The 17,381-nt window shown below is 37.9% G+C and overlaps 2 protein-coding genes across 5 annotated transcripts; both read left to right on the top strand.

Annotated features, from left to right (window-relative positions):
* The first annotated feature begins 5,098 nt into the window (after positions 1 to 5,098).
* Positions 5,099 to 11,634, top strand: LOC125198405 (uncharacterized). Of its 4 annotated transcripts, none has more exons than XM_089063046.1 (12): positions 5,099 to 5,257; positions 6,070 to 6,493; positions 6,582 to 6,718; positions 7,657 to 7,770; positions 7,879 to 7,962; positions 8,359 to 8,526; positions 8,672 to 8,807; positions 9,069 to 9,232; positions 9,320 to 9,443; positions 9,546 to 9,638; positions 9,847 to 9,933; positions 10,066 to 11,634. In XM_089063046.1, exons 2-12 carry the CDS (start codon positions 6,173 to 6,175, stop codon positions 11,410 to 11,412), a joined length of 2,775 nt encoding a protein of 924 aa, XP_088919172.1. In that variant the 5' UTR covers positions 5,099 to 5,257; positions 6,070 to 6,172; the 3' UTR covers positions 11,413 to 11,634. The 4 variants fall into 4 exon arrangements, with proteins under 4 accessions (XP_088919172.1, XP_088919169.1, XP_088919171.1 ...); XM_089063043.1 differs by having other exon boundaries at positions 8,669 to 8,807; XM_089063045.1 differs by having other exon boundaries at positions 5,103 to 5,308; positions 8,669 to 8,807.
* Positions 11,635 to 11,928: 294 nt separating this feature from the next.
* On the top strand, positions 11,929 to 17,330 carry LOC148933739 (uncharacterized). Its single transcript, XM_089063047.1, has 15 exons — positions 11,929 to 12,230; positions 12,684 to 12,778; positions 12,862 to 12,975; positions 13,090 to 13,194; positions 13,275 to 13,346; positions 13,709 to 13,821; positions 14,017 to 14,151; positions 14,393 to 14,461; positions 15,257 to 15,344; positions 15,433 to 15,504; positions 15,603 to 15,703; positions 16,074 to 16,191; positions 16,537 to 16,596; positions 16,726 to 16,836; positions 16,947 to 17,330. The coding sequence occupies exons 1-15, from the start codon at positions 12,107 to 12,109 to the stop codon at positions 17,085 to 17,087; spliced, it is 1,518 nt and encodes a 505-aa protein (XP_088919173.1). The 5' UTR covers positions 11,929 to 12,106; the 3' UTR covers positions 17,088 to 17,330.
* The last annotated feature ends 51 nt before the right edge of the window (positions 17,331 to 17,381 follow it).

The raw sequence follows: 17,381 nt of genomic DNA, 5'->3' as shown, positions 1-17,381 counted from the left end.
CGTGATAGAACCTCCTCAGGGAATATCAGATTTTCATGAGGTTGATCTTGAGCCGCCATCCAAGCACGAATACCTTTGTTTAATAGAATATTTTTGGTGTAGAAAGTCTCAAATTCCGGATCTTTCGCTGCACGAATTTCTTGAGAAACGAAGTCATAGGCACGTAGGTTCAGGGACAAACCGACTACTCCAAGAGCACTCATCCATAAACCGGTTACTGGTACAAATAACATAAAGAAATGTAACCAATCCATCCCTTAAACTTGGTCATGCTTGCATAACTCTCTTTAGTTATCAATACACCGTTCTTAATTTCTAATAGGTTTGTCGTCTTGCTCCCACCTCCCACCTTCTCATAAACGTTCCCGCTCTTTAAAAAAGTTAAGTTAGTGATATTAGACCACTCCATCACAAACAACGCATTCGATCACTTGATCAAAAGTTTTCTCTTTATATGATCGGAGTACTCTTTAAGTATGGGTCTCATTCTATGTTGAAGCTTGGTTGCGAGGTGCAAATGACGTGGCTAATCACAATATGAAAATTGATAGGTGAGCCATGGTTTAGGGTCAAGGGTGGCAAGTTGTGGTGGTAGTATAATTTATTAAAGGTTTATGTGATCTTTTGGGTGAAGAGCTCGTGGATTCTTCCTTATTATAAATTGGGATTTTAGTTTATGCGCTTAGTATTGTGAGATAAACGAGAGGCGAAAAGAAAAAGATATATGAAGGAAATGAGCCATGAACAGGTCCAAAGAGTGCAGTGCAGGTTTGTGCTGTGTGTGATATCACTCAATCTAACAGGTTCAGAGGATTCCACTAGACTTCAGAGGCTAGAAAACCGTGGAACTATCAGAAAGGGGTCGTTGGATGCACTCTGTCCCTTCAAAAACCTCAACCCACTATACTATAACTTAGCACAGGGAAGTAAAGGATCGATCCCACGAGGAAGCAGGTGTTACGGAACTGCATTTGAGGATGTTTTGGGAAGGAAAGGGGTGGCTGCTGCCACGCAATTTTTGTGGGTCTAGAACTTAAACTACTGGGTCTGAGAGATAAGCGAAATTTTAATCTACCTATCGGGTCTAAGAAACGAAAGCGTACGGAACATACATGACTCAGAGAAAATGAGATATTTTAAAGTTCTAAGACAACTGGCGTAAACTTAACTAGGCAGACTTTCCTAATTTGGACAGACAAGCATAAAGCAAAAAGCAAGACAAATTTCCTTAAACTACCAGGGTCTGGAAAGCATGCAGAAAAGTAAAAGAGACAAAGTAGATCGTACTGACAGGTCTAGCAGATATGTAGAAAAAGTAAAGTACATGCAGAAAAGTACTGACATAAAGCAGATCTGGTTCTAACTACCGACAACTTCATCTTCTTCGGGAATCAAACGAGAGTAGCAGATAAAACAGAGTTTTAAACACCATGAAAACAGAGCAAACTTTAGATCTAGACTTAAAACGAGAAATTAAAACCTAAACTAACAGATTTACGCTACTGGACCTAAAGGATGCAGAAACAGAAAGTAAATACCCATAATCATGCATACCGTAAACATCAAGCACCAAATATGTGAAACTCCAACTCCGAAACACCAAGATTCAACAAATCCAAACATCTTCATATGCAAATTCCCAACCTCCAACAACAAACACAGATCTCAGCTCCAAACATCCAACAACAAACAAAAACGAGAGCTAAAAACTAGAGATGAACATAAACTCAGAGATATTCAACCAAAAGCAAACATAAACTTCCATAATAACTAGAAATAGGTCTGAATCCAGTAGATCAAAGCAAGAAACTAGAGTTGCGAAACTTAGAAATCAACAAGGTACTAAACGAAAGCAAATAAAATTGTTTCTTCGCCTCCACAAGGCGGTGTTACACAGCAGCAAAATAACAATGACGACGATGAGAACCACGGTGGCCAGAATTCTCCATGTCCAAGTGCGCAGCAGTCGAAGATGAAATTTTGAAGTAGAGAGCTAGAACTAGAGCTAGGAGAGTTTTTTAAGTGGCTGTTCACCGATTCCCTTCTTCTTCAAGGTTGAGCTCTTTATATATGTGAGGCTCTGATCCCTAGGGTATCCCCTCTGGTGATTTTACGCTCCTGCCCTTGAGTAAGACTCTTTAAAATAATTTGCTCTCGCTCCATTCTGCTCCTGTCGCCAACTTTTGATTCTCCCAGGTCTGAACGATGACTTCTGATTTTTGCTTCAATTTCATCTCTTTTGCATCTGCCGGGTCAGGTAACAACAACTCCTGGGTCCGACAGATTTACTACGCACCTGAACTCAATAACGCACATTAGCGCCCCAAATGCACAGAATTTTAACCCTAAACCGATGCATGAAACGAGCCTTATCAAGCCATGACGAGAAGAGACGCAGTGATGATTGACGACAGTGGTTGCTCACCGAAAATAATGACGGAGCGCCTATAGATGCTCCTTTATGAGATGTTGCACGAACAGAATACAGTAGTACCTTAAATATACTACATTCCTCCAAAAAAATCTATAGATGCTCCTTTATGAGATATTGCAAATATGGTAGTACCATTTAGATATACTACATTCGCCTAAAAAAATAGTATAGTTTTATCTTTTTTGGCCGTCCACTAAAATCAATTACTCCCTCCGTCCACTAAAATAATGTTAGTGAAGAGTAGGGTCCACATTATTATAATGGTATAAGAGCATCCGCAATAGGGACAGATGTCCCGGTGGACTTCCCAAAAACACCTTCTGCCACGCCATAAGGACATCCAACTACACAATAGCATACATCTCCAATGACATCCCGGCGGACAAGAACAATAACAAAAATTCACAAATATACAATTTACGGAATTAAAATTTCAACACGAATACGGGGAAAATGTAACCATTTTATTTAAAAAAAAACATACATAATTAAGCTTTAAAAAAAAACATTAATTCAACGTGCACTCCTCCGCGCCCACAACTCTTAAATTATATCGTGCTGGAGTCGAATATAGGCTTCTTGTTGGCGCATGTCGGCACATGCACGGACCCGATCGACGTCTCCATGAGGTATCCCCATATGTACATTGGCGGTGGTCACGTCGTGGCTTGGACCTGTAGCATCATCATCATCATTGGCCCAATCAGTCAGTGTTGGACCTTCATTTTCGATAATCATATTGTGCATGATAATACATGCGTACATGGCATCAGCAATGCAGTCAAGATACACAGTCGTGTTGGACCCTTCACTGCCGCCCATCGAGCCCGTAGCGAATGAAATGAAGTTCAACGAGCCGTATATACAGAATTTAAAAAAAAATGAAAATTGGGACGTCCACGCTCACCCGCGGACGACCTCTCGTCCGCTGCCGACGTCCGTGTCCGCCTCAAACGTCGGAGTAGTGGACGTCGCGGACGGACGCCCGACACGCCGATCGGACGTCCACCGGGAAATCCGCTATTGCGGATGCTCTAAATGATGGCAATGGTATAAGTTGTAAATAAAATGATGTGTAGGGATAGTACGTTGTTTGAATTTTTCAAAATTAAAAAGTTCATACTCTTTAGAGATGGACAAAAAAGAAAATAGTTCATACTCTTTGGGGACGGATGGAGTATAAAAATGGAAAGTTTTAAACTGAACCAATAGTATTGATAATGCGAACTCTTACAATCCACTAACGCTACTTCCACCATATTTTCCCTCACTGTCTCTTATTTTACCAGTTGCGCATTAAAACTCGTGTCACTTTGTATATTTTTCTATGGACGAAGATAAATGTGCATCTATTTTTAAATAAACTATTAAAATGATGTCTATTAAGGTCTTCGGAAAACGACGATGCTTTAATTAAAGTATGACGTGTACGCGTAGTTAAGTCAATTGTCACGTTGATTTTAATTTGCCCAAAATAGAGTTGTATCAAACCTGACTTGAAAAAGTTGTATATAGACCAAAGTTCGTGATTTTACGCAATCGATTCAACCTTTCATTTGTTTTATAGCACAAAATTAAAATAAAACTTAAAATAGATAATAAAGAAAAGACATTGATTCTTTCTTATTTTAAATTGGGGATTCATTTTATACGCTAAGGTATTGCGAAATAAACGATAGACGAGAAGATAAAGATATATGAAGGAATGAGCCAAGACGACAAGAGATGCAATGTTGATTGCCGAAATGGTTGCTCATCGAAAATAATGAAGAAACGTCTATAAATTTTGAGTTCATGTGAATGTTGAATGAAGAGAATATTGCATTTGTTCACAAAAATAGTTTAGTTTTTACCATTACCGGCCGTCCACCAAAATTAGACTAATTTTTAAAAATAAAGTTTTATACACTACTAATGGTATGATAATATAGACCCCACAATCCACTAATATTACTTCCATCACATTTTTCTTTATGATTTCTTACTTTACCAATCGTGTATTAAAACTCGTGTCATCTACAACTTTGTATGTTCATCCTTTCTAAAATTAATCATCAAAATAATACTCCCTCTGTCCTGTTTTAGGAGTCCCGGTTGAGTCGGGCACATGTTTTAAGAAAAAAGTGTTTGAGCGTGTAATAAATTAATATTGCAATGGATGTTGGGACCCACTTTTAACACTTTTTTATTAGTTGTAGTGAATGTTGAGACCCACTTTTAACACTTTGTAGGTATTTTTTATTAATTTATCTCAACCGGGACTCCTAAAACGGGACGTCCAAAATTAATCAACCGGGGCTCCTAAAGCGGGACGGAGGGAGTATCTTTTAAGGTCTTCAGAAAACGACGATGTTTCAATTAAAGTTTGACGCGTACGCGTAGTTAAGTCAACTCTCACATTGATTTTAATTTGCCTGAAATAGAGTTGAATTAAATCGACTTGAAAAAGTCGTATATAGACCAAAGTTCGTGATTTTACGCAGTCAATTTAATCTCTCATTTATTTTCACAAAATTAAAAATATAGAAATATAGAAACGAGAAAATGTGGTTCTTGCTTCAAAATGGGGTCGATATTTATCTTTTCCCAGCGCTGTAAAAACAAGAGTTTGTGAATCTTTCCTACACATAGAGTATATATGTATCGTACGTGCGTGTATCTAATGTAATTGCAGTTCCAATCCAAATGATCAAATCCAATGGTGTGTGGTGGATGAATAAATAGAAAAGAGGATTCAATCCCTAAATTATAAAAAAAAATCGTGACTTTGGGAGTTGGGACTGAGTTGCAGATAGCATAGCAATAAGGGAGAGAGAGAAAGAGGTATTTCCTGGTTTTTATCTGGTGGTGTGCAAGTATTAGTTGTGTGTTTGGGTACTACTCCATCCCTTCTTCCCACTGCCTCAATTGATTCTGCGTTTTTGTGTGCATACAATACGATATCTCTACCTCTCTTCTCTTCTTTTCGCTCCAATAATTTGTTTTTGCCTATTGATTTACGCCTCCGCCACCAGGTACTTGTTTTTCTCCTCCCTTGCTGTTCATTTTTAGGGCTTTTTTTCTTGTTTTTAATCTTATTCCTTCGTCTGTCACTCTTCTCGATTTGTGGGCCGTATTTCTTCTTTGTATATGTATATTGTATTCACTGTTCCTCTCTATGTAATTGGTTGGTTGCTTGCTTGTTTAGAGTTATTAGCTGCGTTTCTTGTTGCTTCTTTATTACATAACCCCTATATTTGCATGCAATTTTTCACTTATTGTTTGATTCTTTCTGCAAAATTTGGGCCTTGCTAGTGAGTGTGCTGCTTGTTATAGCTAATTCATCATCCATACCCTGCCTGTTGTACTTCTTTGCTTATTACTCATTCGTTGTTTGGATATTCCTGTTGGAAGATAAATGATGTCCTCTTCAAGTTTGTCTATTGCTATGTGTACCTGGTTGTGGCTGTCATTATCACTCGATTCTTAACTGTATCTGTAGGGTCTTAAGGAAATCATAAACGTAATCAAGACACTCATGGGATGGTGTAGTGCACACACAATATTAAGTCTTTAGTCAGGATTCGGGTCTTCATCGCATAAGAATTGGAGATTTATTATAATGCATTATTAATGTGGATTTTATTTATTTCCAGGTGCTGTCTGGTAGTTTAATGTAGCACGGGTCCATTTTCTACTTAGGTGAAGATATTAAATGCTCTTTCTGGGAGTTCTCTGATGAGCTTTTGAGTTGGGCAAATGGCAGCTGATCAACGGAAAAAGAAGCGAGTAAATGCTGCCAGTTTGTCTGGATGCACTTCTCGTGAAAAATATAGGGTGAACAGGAAAAAACTGCATGCACAACAGTATGATTTGAACATGAGACCCAAGATCTCTCTTGAGTGGGACAACAGGAAAAAAAGTGTAGTATCCAGGAAGGAGCAGATTGGTTTGTCAAAAAGGCACTTGATTCCATTTATTGAACCTGGTCCTCGAGGGCACAACGTTTTGGCTGATGTCATGCCAATTCCTTCGGAGATCTTTGATTTAGATAACCTCTCTGAGGTTCTCTCTTATGAGGTAACATATAGTTATGATTACAAGGAAGTTCCATCTTCTAATGCATTTTCTTTTCTGGGACTTATCCATCACATGGAACTTACTGTAGGTATGGCAGAGCCATTTATCTGACAAGGAGAGAAGCTTTCTTTTACAATTCCTACCTAAAGAAGTCGAGCCAGATGCTATTGTTCGAGAATTGCTTTCTGGAGACAACTTCCATTTTGGAAATCCTTTTATGAAATGGCAAGTCTCGCTTATGTCCTTTTGGGCAATATATTAGAATTACTTGCATATTGCTTCAAAACCTGTATGCTGTACTTCATCATATGTTATTGTTTTATTTTTTTTGTGAGCCTAAGGGATTGCTCCCAATTTACCATCACTTGGCACTCGTTGATTTAATTAATCCCGTCTTCCTGCTTTCTTCTTCCTTTCCAATTAGGGGATGCTCGTTCATGCTGACTCTTCTTGAACTGTCTTCTCTTCTTTGTAAACCAAATCAGATGGTGTTCCTTTAATAGACATCATCTGTTTGAATACTCTAGTCTTCTGGAAAGACCTTAAAATCTTTCTGATGTTTTAAGTTACTTTCTAAGCTGCTTATTCTGTGAGTTTTGTCCAATCTAAGTCCAAGTTAAGAATTGTATCTGATATTACATCATCTCTTTTCATTCATCTCAATCTTTAGCATTTGAATAACTCTTATTTCTTTCTCGTTATGGTTTTTTCTCACTTATACAAGGAGGTATAACCATATAAGTGATGGTATGTCATGCGGAAGTGTTCCATCTTATAAATTTGCATTGTTAAGCCTTTATATTTATCACAGGCAGGCCTTTACTTGTCATTTGTCTTTTTTTCCCTCTCTCTGGATTAGACTTTGTCTTTCTTATTCTATTTAGGCTAGAAGTAAGTTTAAATAGAAGTCAAAATGCAGTGTTAACTGGAATTAGTGATGCATATCTGTACTGTTACTTCTGGAATCCCTTGTTGTTCTTTTGCATTCTCTGCTAGCTTTCCTTTTCTTTTCAAGCATACTCTACTCTGGGTTCCTTATGCGGGAAACAAAATGTTATTGGTATGCTCTTTATTTTGAAGGATGACTTATAAATCTAACTTTTGTAAGTAAGGTGACCATTGTCTAAGTTTTATTGGTGCAATTTTGAACTTTGTTGCTGTAGGAGTGCTTCTATCTGTCTCGGGGATCTTCATCCAGATAATGTTCTTAGTGAGGAGCAGTCTCTCAAAGCTGCCAAGAAGACATACTATTCCTTTTTAGAGAACTATCACACTGAGTATGTAGTCCTGGTTAATTTTCCAGATTATTTTCTTACTTTTTTTAGGCCAATTATATCCCCCCCTTTACCTTTTCTTGGTCTGAGTTATTTTCTTACTTTTGCCAGTATGATTGAAAACTTACAAATGTGGAAGGATAAGTGGTCAGGTTGCAAGGATCCGGAAGTGGATTTTATGCAGAACATTTGGAGGTTATTATTTTTTTCATCTAATTGTATGAGTTCACACATTTTTCTCAAGTGGAGTTGTGTATTTTTAAAGCTTTATGTGGGTCTTGGAAATGCATAAGGTGATACTATATCTTTGTCAGAGACTTTGCTAGCTGAATAGTTACCATATGTGACTCATTATTAGGTTATCTTGTGCATATATGTAGTAGGAATGACTCATGCATGATGCATCACATATTATGTTCTCATTCTGGCAACTTTCAACAACATTGCTCTCTTTACAGCAGATTTGTTCTTAAATGTCCTGAACTTTGCTCATGTCTACAATTGGCAAATTAGCTGATTTTGTATCTCTTGCATTCCTCTTTCGCGCAAACCAATAATAATTAGGGAGTTTCATGTTGTCTTATGTAACAGCTCTAGGAAGCATGTTGAGAAAACTATGCCCGCCTCAGATGCTAGATTCTGTGGTGCTGAGGAGAACCATGCTGCTACGCCTGATTCTTGCTCTTGGCCAAATTCTGAGATGGCTTATAGTAGTGAAAACCAGAACCAGGGAACAGTGCAAGGAGAATCATATAGGAGGTAATGCCTATTTTCTCAATGCAATGTGATATCCTTCTTCGTTAGAGTTCTCTCTGTTAGCTTGAGGCATTGAATTTGTGCGCTTACCCCCAAAGTCCATGTCAAAATCTAATAATTTTATCTTGTTTGCTGGAATGTGAAGAAGAGACTTCTTGAAAAAGATATCTGATAGTTCCTCCAGTGGGTTAAAAGTGGTGGGCGTGGCACATAGGAAAGGAGAGAAGATACACCAATGGAATATCCAGCAAAATGATGGAGCCAAATACATGTCTTACATCAAGGTTGTATGGTGTCTCATACAGCTAATTTTACTTTGTTACTTCTTTGGCTGTTTGGGTCTATGTCGCTTATAACTATTTTGTTCTGATTCCAACTAATGTTTTTTTTACCTCTTATTCAAACTCAGCTATTTTATATGCAATCTTTTTACCCCCAAACCTTTCCTCATGTCTTGATCACAGTATATGATTTGCAGTCCTATGCCATTATATTTCCTATGATAATTATTTAGTTGTTGATTTTGACTGCCTGTGGTTCTATAGGTCAGCAAGGAACAGCATGAACTTGTTAAAAGTAGCATCAAGTATGCTGGCAATAGCATTCAGCCCATGGCTTTAAATAATGTTTTAGGTAGCCTCGATGCTCTAAATGTGCAACCATTTGCAAGATTTGAGGAAGAAGAGCGTAAGAAGCTGCATGAATATTGGTTAGTTCATTCATTTACTATATTTTAAAGTAGAAACAGAGTAGTTGTGTGAGATCCTGGGCACACATTAAAATGTTAACATCTCAGGGTGAAGTTGGTGACTAGAGACATCCCAGTAGGCTTTGCTAGCTGGAGAAAAAAACAATTGCAGAGACGAGCACTAACACAAACCTTGGGTGAAGAAATAGGGCAAAAAGTGGAACTTCAAGAGGTTTGATCCTTTTGCTATGGTTCTATTGCGTTGTAGTTTTATTATAATTTTGACTGGAAAATGTTCAATTTCTGCAATTGTGTAATTATCACTTTTCTCCAGAATAATCTGGATTACGAGAAAAATGTCTCTAGCAATGGTGTGATGGAGCTCTCAGATGGCGAAGGAGAAGTTCTACCTTCCGACACAGTTGAGGTTTATGAGCTGTCCTGTATAACTATTTTGATCTGTGATTTTGGAGTTCCTTTGAAAACCATTTTGATGGCTCTCTATGTTTGTCCCTTTCATTATTCATGATATGATGAGACACTAGCATAAATTCACTTTGGGGGAATTTGGTCCGATGGAATTCAGAGCTTAGATTTAGAATTGGACCCTTTCTTAATTCTATATTGGTGGTCAGGAGGTGGAAAAAGAGCAAAGTGATGACTCACTCCTGGACCAGAATGATAACGCAGAGTCATATAATGAAATGGCAACAGAAATAGAGGTTAATCTTGCTGCTGCTTTCTATTTTTGATTATTAATATTTGGTTCTGGTCCTTCTGGATCAGCTTGTTTTGACTCTAAATTATGAGGTTATATGTTTGCTAATTTCTGGTCATTTTCGTTTGATTTCCAGGATAAAAAAGAAACTAGAGATGACTGCATATTTGAGAAGCGTACAAAAGATAGTACAGAAATGGATGAGGATGAGGATGAACCCAACCATGTTATGGTTCAGGATCATAGTGATTCGCTTAATAATAGCCCTAGGAGCACAATGATAACTTCATCTAGCCCTGGTTTTCTTCAGGATCAGCATCAGCAGCAAATCAGCTCACTTGATAGTAACCCACATGCCAATTCCATGGAAATGGAATCTCATGGTGATAGCGGGAGTGCAAAATGTGAAGATCCTCAGATTGTTTCTGGTTACTCAGGAATTATGAATCATGCGGAGGTTCCACTTAGCCAAGGGGCATCTCTTGCAGCTTCTAATGATATTTGGCCAGTTAGTGATGTTCACACTTCTTACTACCATTCTACCGCATCAAATTCTGGATATGCATCCACTCATGAGTTGTCGGTTGGGCTTCCACAACTTATGCAGCATGGGCAATCAGTGGCAATGTTCAATCTGCTAACAAACCGGCCGGACAAAGATGCTAGGAAGGACTTGCTGCATAGGCCAACTGACGATATGTCTTTCTTCAGTCCATATGCTAACCAAGACCGAAGTGAATTGCTTCATTCTCTGTTGAAGGGGCAGAGTGCTTTGCCATACCATCAAGTGCAGAAACATTCTGGACTAGATTTTCAGCCTGGAAGCGATCTACTGATGGAGACGCCTCATTTTTCCGGACATTTTAGGGAGCATCTTCATCCACCACTGGTTCCTCCAATGGATATGAGGCAAAAGAGACTGAATGATCTGTATGTGCACCCGAACATTCAGGAGAGTATTTATTCTGGAAGTCGGTTTACTAGTGTTCCTAGGCAGGAAGATTTGGCCGTAAATGTTCATGATTGGGCAAATGTAAGTAGTGCACGCATGCCAGTTGCTCATCATTTGAACAGCGGAGAGTTGGGTCCGAGCTGGTATACAGGTGACAACGGAAACAGGGACGGATGGCATTCACTCGAGCCTGTTAATGGGTTCAACAGTGGAAGTAGCTCAGATCAGACGCTGTTCAGTGTCCTATCCGAATGCAATGAGCTTCCACGAGCTAGTTACGATGCTGCAGCAGTGGTGTCCACAGAACGATTGGTACAGCCAGGAAGCTACAACGGGATAGGTGGCGGAGGAGGTATTCTCCCATCGAGCAGCAGCAGCAATTTCTTACCAGCATCTGCGAATCCACTGAACTACTTGAGTGGGCACGAGAGCTGGGGCAGTATTAGGATGAACAACCTCGACCGGATGGGATTGCCAACGCAGCAGAATTCGTCGATCGGGAAACCATTCCTGAAGTCGTGGAATCAATAGAAGAGTGGGTTGTAACAATTTTTGGGGTGTAAATAGATAGAGCCAATGGATTGCCATGTATATTAAAATTGATTTTGGTGGGTATGTAATGTAGTAGTATCTGGTTTTTTGGCTAATGTAGAGTGCTATTTTTGTAGTCGCAGATTATACAATAAGATTGAAAACGTTGTGGGCATCTGCCTCTGCCTCTGCCCCGGAAGGGAGGAAAACTTCTTCTACCAATTAGCACAATTTTTATATATTGTTTTTATAGTTACAAATTGTCGGCAATAAAGAGAAAAGTATGTTTCTCCTCTCTCTCCTCTCCCTTTAACTCTCTCAAAATTTGATTTGACAAATCACGAAATTTTAAAAACTCTCAATTGTTATGTACTCATACTCCGTTAACCTTAGTACTTATTGTTTGGAGACTAAAAAAAAAAGAAAAAAAATTAAAGAAAATAAAATTGGTCAATTGGGGATTTTAATTTTGTGAATTATCAATGAAAATTCAAAAGTTTTATCCACAGCTTTGTGTTATTCCATTCTTCTCTTGAAATCAATAAAAAACATAAGCTTTGGTCTGCAATAAGTAACAATAGCTGGAGCTACCTTCATCGATTAATCAGTAACAAAGTGTAACGTTGATATTTTGGGGCTCTTCTTCTTCTTCTTCTTCTTCTTCTCCCGCTCCCTTGAATTCACAAACAAACATATGTCTCCGGCGATGGAGAAGATCACCTTGTCCGGCACCAACACAGAAGTAATCCGGTTGGAGCGCGAAGCTGTTATCCCAATCCTCAAGCCCAAGCTCATCGTCCACTTAGCCAATCTCATCGGTATCTTCATTTATTCTCCCCCTTTGCTTTCCCAATCCAATTCCTGACTCACCTTAATTGCAACCCCCCCTTCTCGTTTTTCCCTAAATGATTTCAAATCGCCCAAACTCTTTCCTTCTCTTTTTTTTTTTATTTCGTTTTAATTTCTTTAACATGTGCTAATCAACAACCTTTGGAATAACCGAATATAACAAAGCTGCTCAGCTCCAGTTTATGCAGAGAAAAATTTGGTCTGTGTGGCACTTGGAATGTCTCTGTGTGCCTTTTAACAGTGATGGACATACATATAATTCACATACTATCATAGCCCCTATCATCACAATGAAGCAGAGGAAAATTATTGTTTCGAAATTCTGAACTTAAAATAGTACTCTGTGTATACTATTATAGCCCATACCAAAACAAATTTTTCCATCCGCCCCTGCATTTCAACTGTTGGATGTTTCTCTGCAGAGCATAGCTCCGACCGTGCGGAGTTTCTGAAGCTCTGCAAGAGAGTGGAGTACACAATCCGAGCTTGGTACATGTTGCAATTTGAGGACCTCATGGTGATTTCCTTGTGCTCTATAGTCCCTGAGTTGCTGTTGTGTATAATCTAACACCTTACTGATTCATATGAATATGGCTGCAGCAACTCTACTCCCTTTTCGATCCTGTCCATGGAACACAAAAGTTGGAGCAGCAGAACCTATCTTCCAATGAAGTTGACAATCTTGAACAGAATTTCTTGAAATACTTGTTTCAGGTAAGGTTATGCTCCTCATAGTTGTTATTGGATTTCACATGGTGCTAAATTTGTTAACTAGATTCACTTTATTTTGTTAATGCCTTTCGCTTTTCGTTTAAATATTTTCTGCAGATTATGGAGAAAAGCAATTTTAAGATAGCCACTGATGAAGAGATTGAAGTTGCACATTCTGGGCAATATCTTCTTAACCTTCCGATCACAGTGGATGAGTCTAAGGTGAAGTGTTGTGAAATTCATTGAAGCATGCTTTCTGATATCCGTTCATTTATTCAAAGAACTATTTTTGCTGAATGTAGCTTGACAACAAGGTTTTGAAGAGGTTCTTTGAATCACATCCTCACGAAAATCTCCCAGATTTTGCAGATAAGGTATCTGTCACTTCTCTCTAAGCAATGATTTCATTACATATTTCTTACCTGCTTGATATAAGAGGAAACATTTGCATTAATTTATCTATGACATGTCTATAGCTTATTCTTCTTTCATGACTGAGCAATAATATGCATATGGACTCTTAACCCTCAATTTGGCACTCTAAGAGACCAAGGCAAATATTGATATTGTATTTGTCTGTGCACCTTTGCCCAATCAAATTTCAATTTACTAGACTGCAAAAATGCTCAGTTTTGTTTGGGATGAAAGCATAGATGGATATTGTCTGTTAATAATTGGAGACTTGGAGTAACTGTAAAAAATGCTCAATTTCTACTTATGTTTCTTTGGTCCTCAGTATGTAATCTTCAGGCGTGGGATTGGCATTGACAAGACAACTGATTATTTTATCATGGAGAAAGTGGATGCAATAATTGCACGTATGTGGGCGTGGGTAATGAGAAAAACCAGGTGAATGAAATTTCATATTGCAAACACTTTCTTGAGCCAAGGTTTGAGATAAATAAGTTTCTATGTGAAATCTGATATACGCAGAGATCAGCTGCCATCTCCTGGCTTCCTGTCTTATTATGATCATAATGTTCACTCAGTCCCTCATTTCAAGCACACTCATTTAATTTTAATCAATGTCCTTTTCTGGTTCAGATTAGAGAAGATCTTTTCAAGGAGGACTAGTTCAAGGCAGAAGAAGGATCCTAAAAAAGACGACGAAATCATTTCTGAAACTGAAGATCATGAATTATACGTCGAACGCATTCGTCTCGAAAATATGGAACTCAGGTTTCTTAGTGATGTTGTAATTGGTCCATTTTTGTAGCTTGACTTGAATATCGCATTCTTTAAATTTTAAGATCCTCACACGAAGTTTTATGCTCCGACTTTTGTATGTTGTGAGAATTATGAACCTATCCTGAGGCTAAGCTAACTGTGATGCTAAAAAATCCAAGACGGGCACATTATATGTTTTCGAGATGCTGACTAATGCTACCTTGCCAATGACTTTTATGGTTTCTTGTTTCAGTTTCAAAAATCTGCTGAAAAAAAATACAATTCAAGAACCTACCTTCGATAGGATCATAGTTGTGTACAGGTATGCAACTGATATTGTATCTTGTTATTGAGTGATAGTTACATGTCTGCCATATTGTTTCTCTGTTACTCTTATATTTTTATACATTGCTCAATGCATAATCAGGTCCAACAGCTTAAATTGTGGTTTCGTAGTACTCTTTGTTTCCATGTATATTGCCCTTCATTCTTTCTCTTTACTACTGAACTCTACTTTACTGATTCACGTAGTCTAGTACTCCCTCCGTCCCAATGTTGTTGAGTCTGCTCTTTTTTTCACTTGTTCTGAAGAAATGATAATAAATAGGAGTAGTTAAAGTGAAGGGAGGGTAAAATAAGAGAGAGAATAGTATAGATAAGACTCTTCTCTACATTATTCTCTGTTTTACTTTACTTTTTCTCTACTTCAACTACTCCCTCCGTCCCTGAAAAGTATGAACTTTCTAATTTTGGAAACTCTTTTCTCTCTAATAAGGTGAGACTACTAACAATACTTTATTTACTTTTTCTTCCTATCTCTCTCTTACTTTACCAATTAAGGTGTCGAACCAAATGTTCATACTTTTTAGGGACGGAGGGAGTATTTATTATCATATTCTCAAAACGGGTGTAAAAAAGAAACGACTCAACTAATTTTACTTGAAAAAGTATTTATGAATTGATGTTGCTAGTGAAAAAAATGGTACTACTATATATTAACTGAGAAAACTTAAACCACAATTTCTTTGAGCCCTTTCCACCCTTGTGCTATTCTGTTTCAGAGATTTTGGTTTTTGTTTTGATCAAATTCTAAAGGTTAACCGAAAACATTATGCAGGCGAGCGAGTTCGAAAACTAAAGCAGAACGGGGCATATACGTGAAACACTTCAAAAACATCCCTATGGCTGATATGGAAATTGTCCTTGTTGGTTTTCTTGATCCTCTTCCCCATTCATTTTCACTCTAGATGATGGAGTTTTCTGTTTAAACATTTTATGTTCATTATAATACAGCCAGAGAAAAAAAATCCAAGTTTAACTCCAATGGACTGGGTCAAATTTCTTATATCTGCAGTTGTTGGACTGGTTGGTTAACTTCTTCCATAATTATCTTTAATTCCATTATATTACCACTTCCTTTTTTAACTTAAAATAACATATCCATTGTTGGTGGACTCTTTCAGGTTGCTGTCGTAGGATCTGTTGAAATGCCTAAAGCTGACCTCTGGGTCATGTTTGCTATTCTTTCCACAGTGCTTGGTTACTGTGCTAAGATTTACTTCACGTTAAGCGTTTCCAACCCTGGCATTTATTTCTTTTAATGCATATTGTTCAGTGTTAAATTTTAAAAGGCAGAAATTGCAAGTTTTACTGTCGTGTAACTAAATAAGTAAGCCATGTAAGATTAATCGTGCACAGTCACCCCCTCAAAAAAAAAGCTCAATCAGTGTTCCACAAATTGAGTATGTTATAATGTAACATCCAGACTCATTTTATGGTCCCTCCCTTCAGAGATAGTTCGGTTCCTGCTATCTTGGTTTCTTACTACGTATTTGAGATGGTTTCACTTATCCATCCCATGTTTCCATCTTGGTTTACGTATTTGAGATGATTTCACTATTTTTTGTAGTTGCTGAAGTTTCTTCACTTTCCAGGTTTCAACAGAATATGGCCACATATCAGAATCTAATCACACAATCAATGTATGACAAACAATTGGATAGTGGACGGGGCACTCTTCTTCACTTGTGCGATGATGTTATTCAGCAAGAAGTGAGTAAGATCTGCGTATAGTTTACTTCCAGGCTTGACAGCCATTAATTGTTTGGAATTTGGATGTCTCATTTCCCTAAAGGAAATAACTCTCATTCACATGTAATTGGATCTAAAGAATAGTTTTTGTTATGAGCAAGAAGATTTTTTTTCCAAATACATATTCTAACATGGTTACACAAAATCCGGACCCTTATTACAGAAACTGGAACAGTAATGTGTGTTTAAACTTGATATAGTTGCTAACTGAATGCCGATTATATGCTATCAAAAACAGAAACTGAACATGGAATGTAGTTATAGGTCTATATGCTTCCAATTGGCTAACTTATCACACATGTGCAGGTAAAGGAAGTCATTATTGCGTTTTTCATATTGATGGAACAAGGGAAAGCGACTCTTCAGGTATGCATATCTGGATTTAGAATGCTTTTCAACTTTTTTATTATGATAGGTTAGCTCGATGTTGTGTTTTGCACCTCTAGATGTACAATATTTGATATCCAATCTGGTGTTCTTATGCTATAATAATAGGACCTTGACCAGCAATGTGAAGAATTAATACTAGATGAATTTGGTGAACGATGCAATTTTGATGTTGACGATGCAGTTCACAAACTGGAAAAACTAGGCATCGTTTGTCGGGTGAGATGCATTTCTCTGGTTTATTTTTGAGTATTTCCTGCTATAACTACTCTTGAAGAGTGTGATTCTTGACAGTGACTGATGTGTGGTTGTGATTTTAATGGATATAGGATTCAATTGGAAGGTACTACTGCGTTGGTCTGAAGCATGCTAATGAGACCATAGGCACGACTACAGAAGAACTTGTCCTAAAGGCCAAACAGAGACCTGCCGGGGCCTCTGCCTCTGCCTCTGCCTCTCCCTCTCCCTGATTTATTTCACTAAACAACTGCAAGATTGTGATATTTTTGAAGCTATTGATTGGTGTAGTTTCTCTACTTTTTCCCCAGTAGATTACATTTCATTTTTCATGTATATAAAAGACCCAGTTTGTGCTACTTGTAATCATTGATGGCAATGCCATTGTAGTAGTTAGTGTGTGTGTGTGTGTGTGTTTGTTGAAGAATGGGCCTTATTTGTTTCGCTAACTCAATAAATCTTATGTCAATGATCAACATTCTCTAACTAGCAATTATCATCCGTATAATTCTGTTTCAGGAAATATT

This window comes from Salvia hispanica, chromosome 1, assembly GCF_029641045.1.
Source record: "Salvia hispanica isolate PSC_SH4W2 chromosome 1, Shi_PSC_v1, whole genome shotgun sequence".
Classification (NCBI taxonomy): Eukaryota; Viridiplantae; Streptophyta; class Magnoliopsida; order Lamiales; family Lamiaceae; genus Salvia; species Salvia hispanica.
This window is presented reverse-complemented; position numbering and strand designations above follow the sequence as displayed.

Bases quoted from the DNA above. Each gene is read 5' to 3' on its own strand.
- LOC125198405 (XM_089063043.1), top strand. From the start codon at position 6,173: ATGGCAGCTGATCAACGGAAAAAGAAGCGAGTAAATGCTGCCAGTTTG. The intron at 8,527-8,668 runs GTAATGCCTATT...TGGAATGTGAAG, and splicing joins CAAGGAGAATCATATAGGAG to AAGAGACTTCTTGAAAAAGA. The intron at 9,233-9,319 runs GTTAGTTCATTC...TTAACATCTCAG, and splicing joins AAGAAGCTGCATGAATATTG to GGTGAAGTTGGTGACTAGAG.
- LOC148933739 (XM_089063047.1), top strand. From the start codon at position 12,107: ATGTCTCCGGCGATGGAGAAGATCACCTTGTCCGGCACCAACACAGAA. The intron at 12,779-12,861 runs GTGATTTCCTTG...ATATGGCTGCAG, and splicing joins TGCAATTTGAGGACCTCATG to CAACTCTACTCCCTTTTCGA. The intron at 16,192-16,536 runs GTGAGTAAGATC...ACACATGTGCAG, and splicing joins ATGATGTTATTCAGCAAGAA to GTAAAGGAAGTCATTATTGC.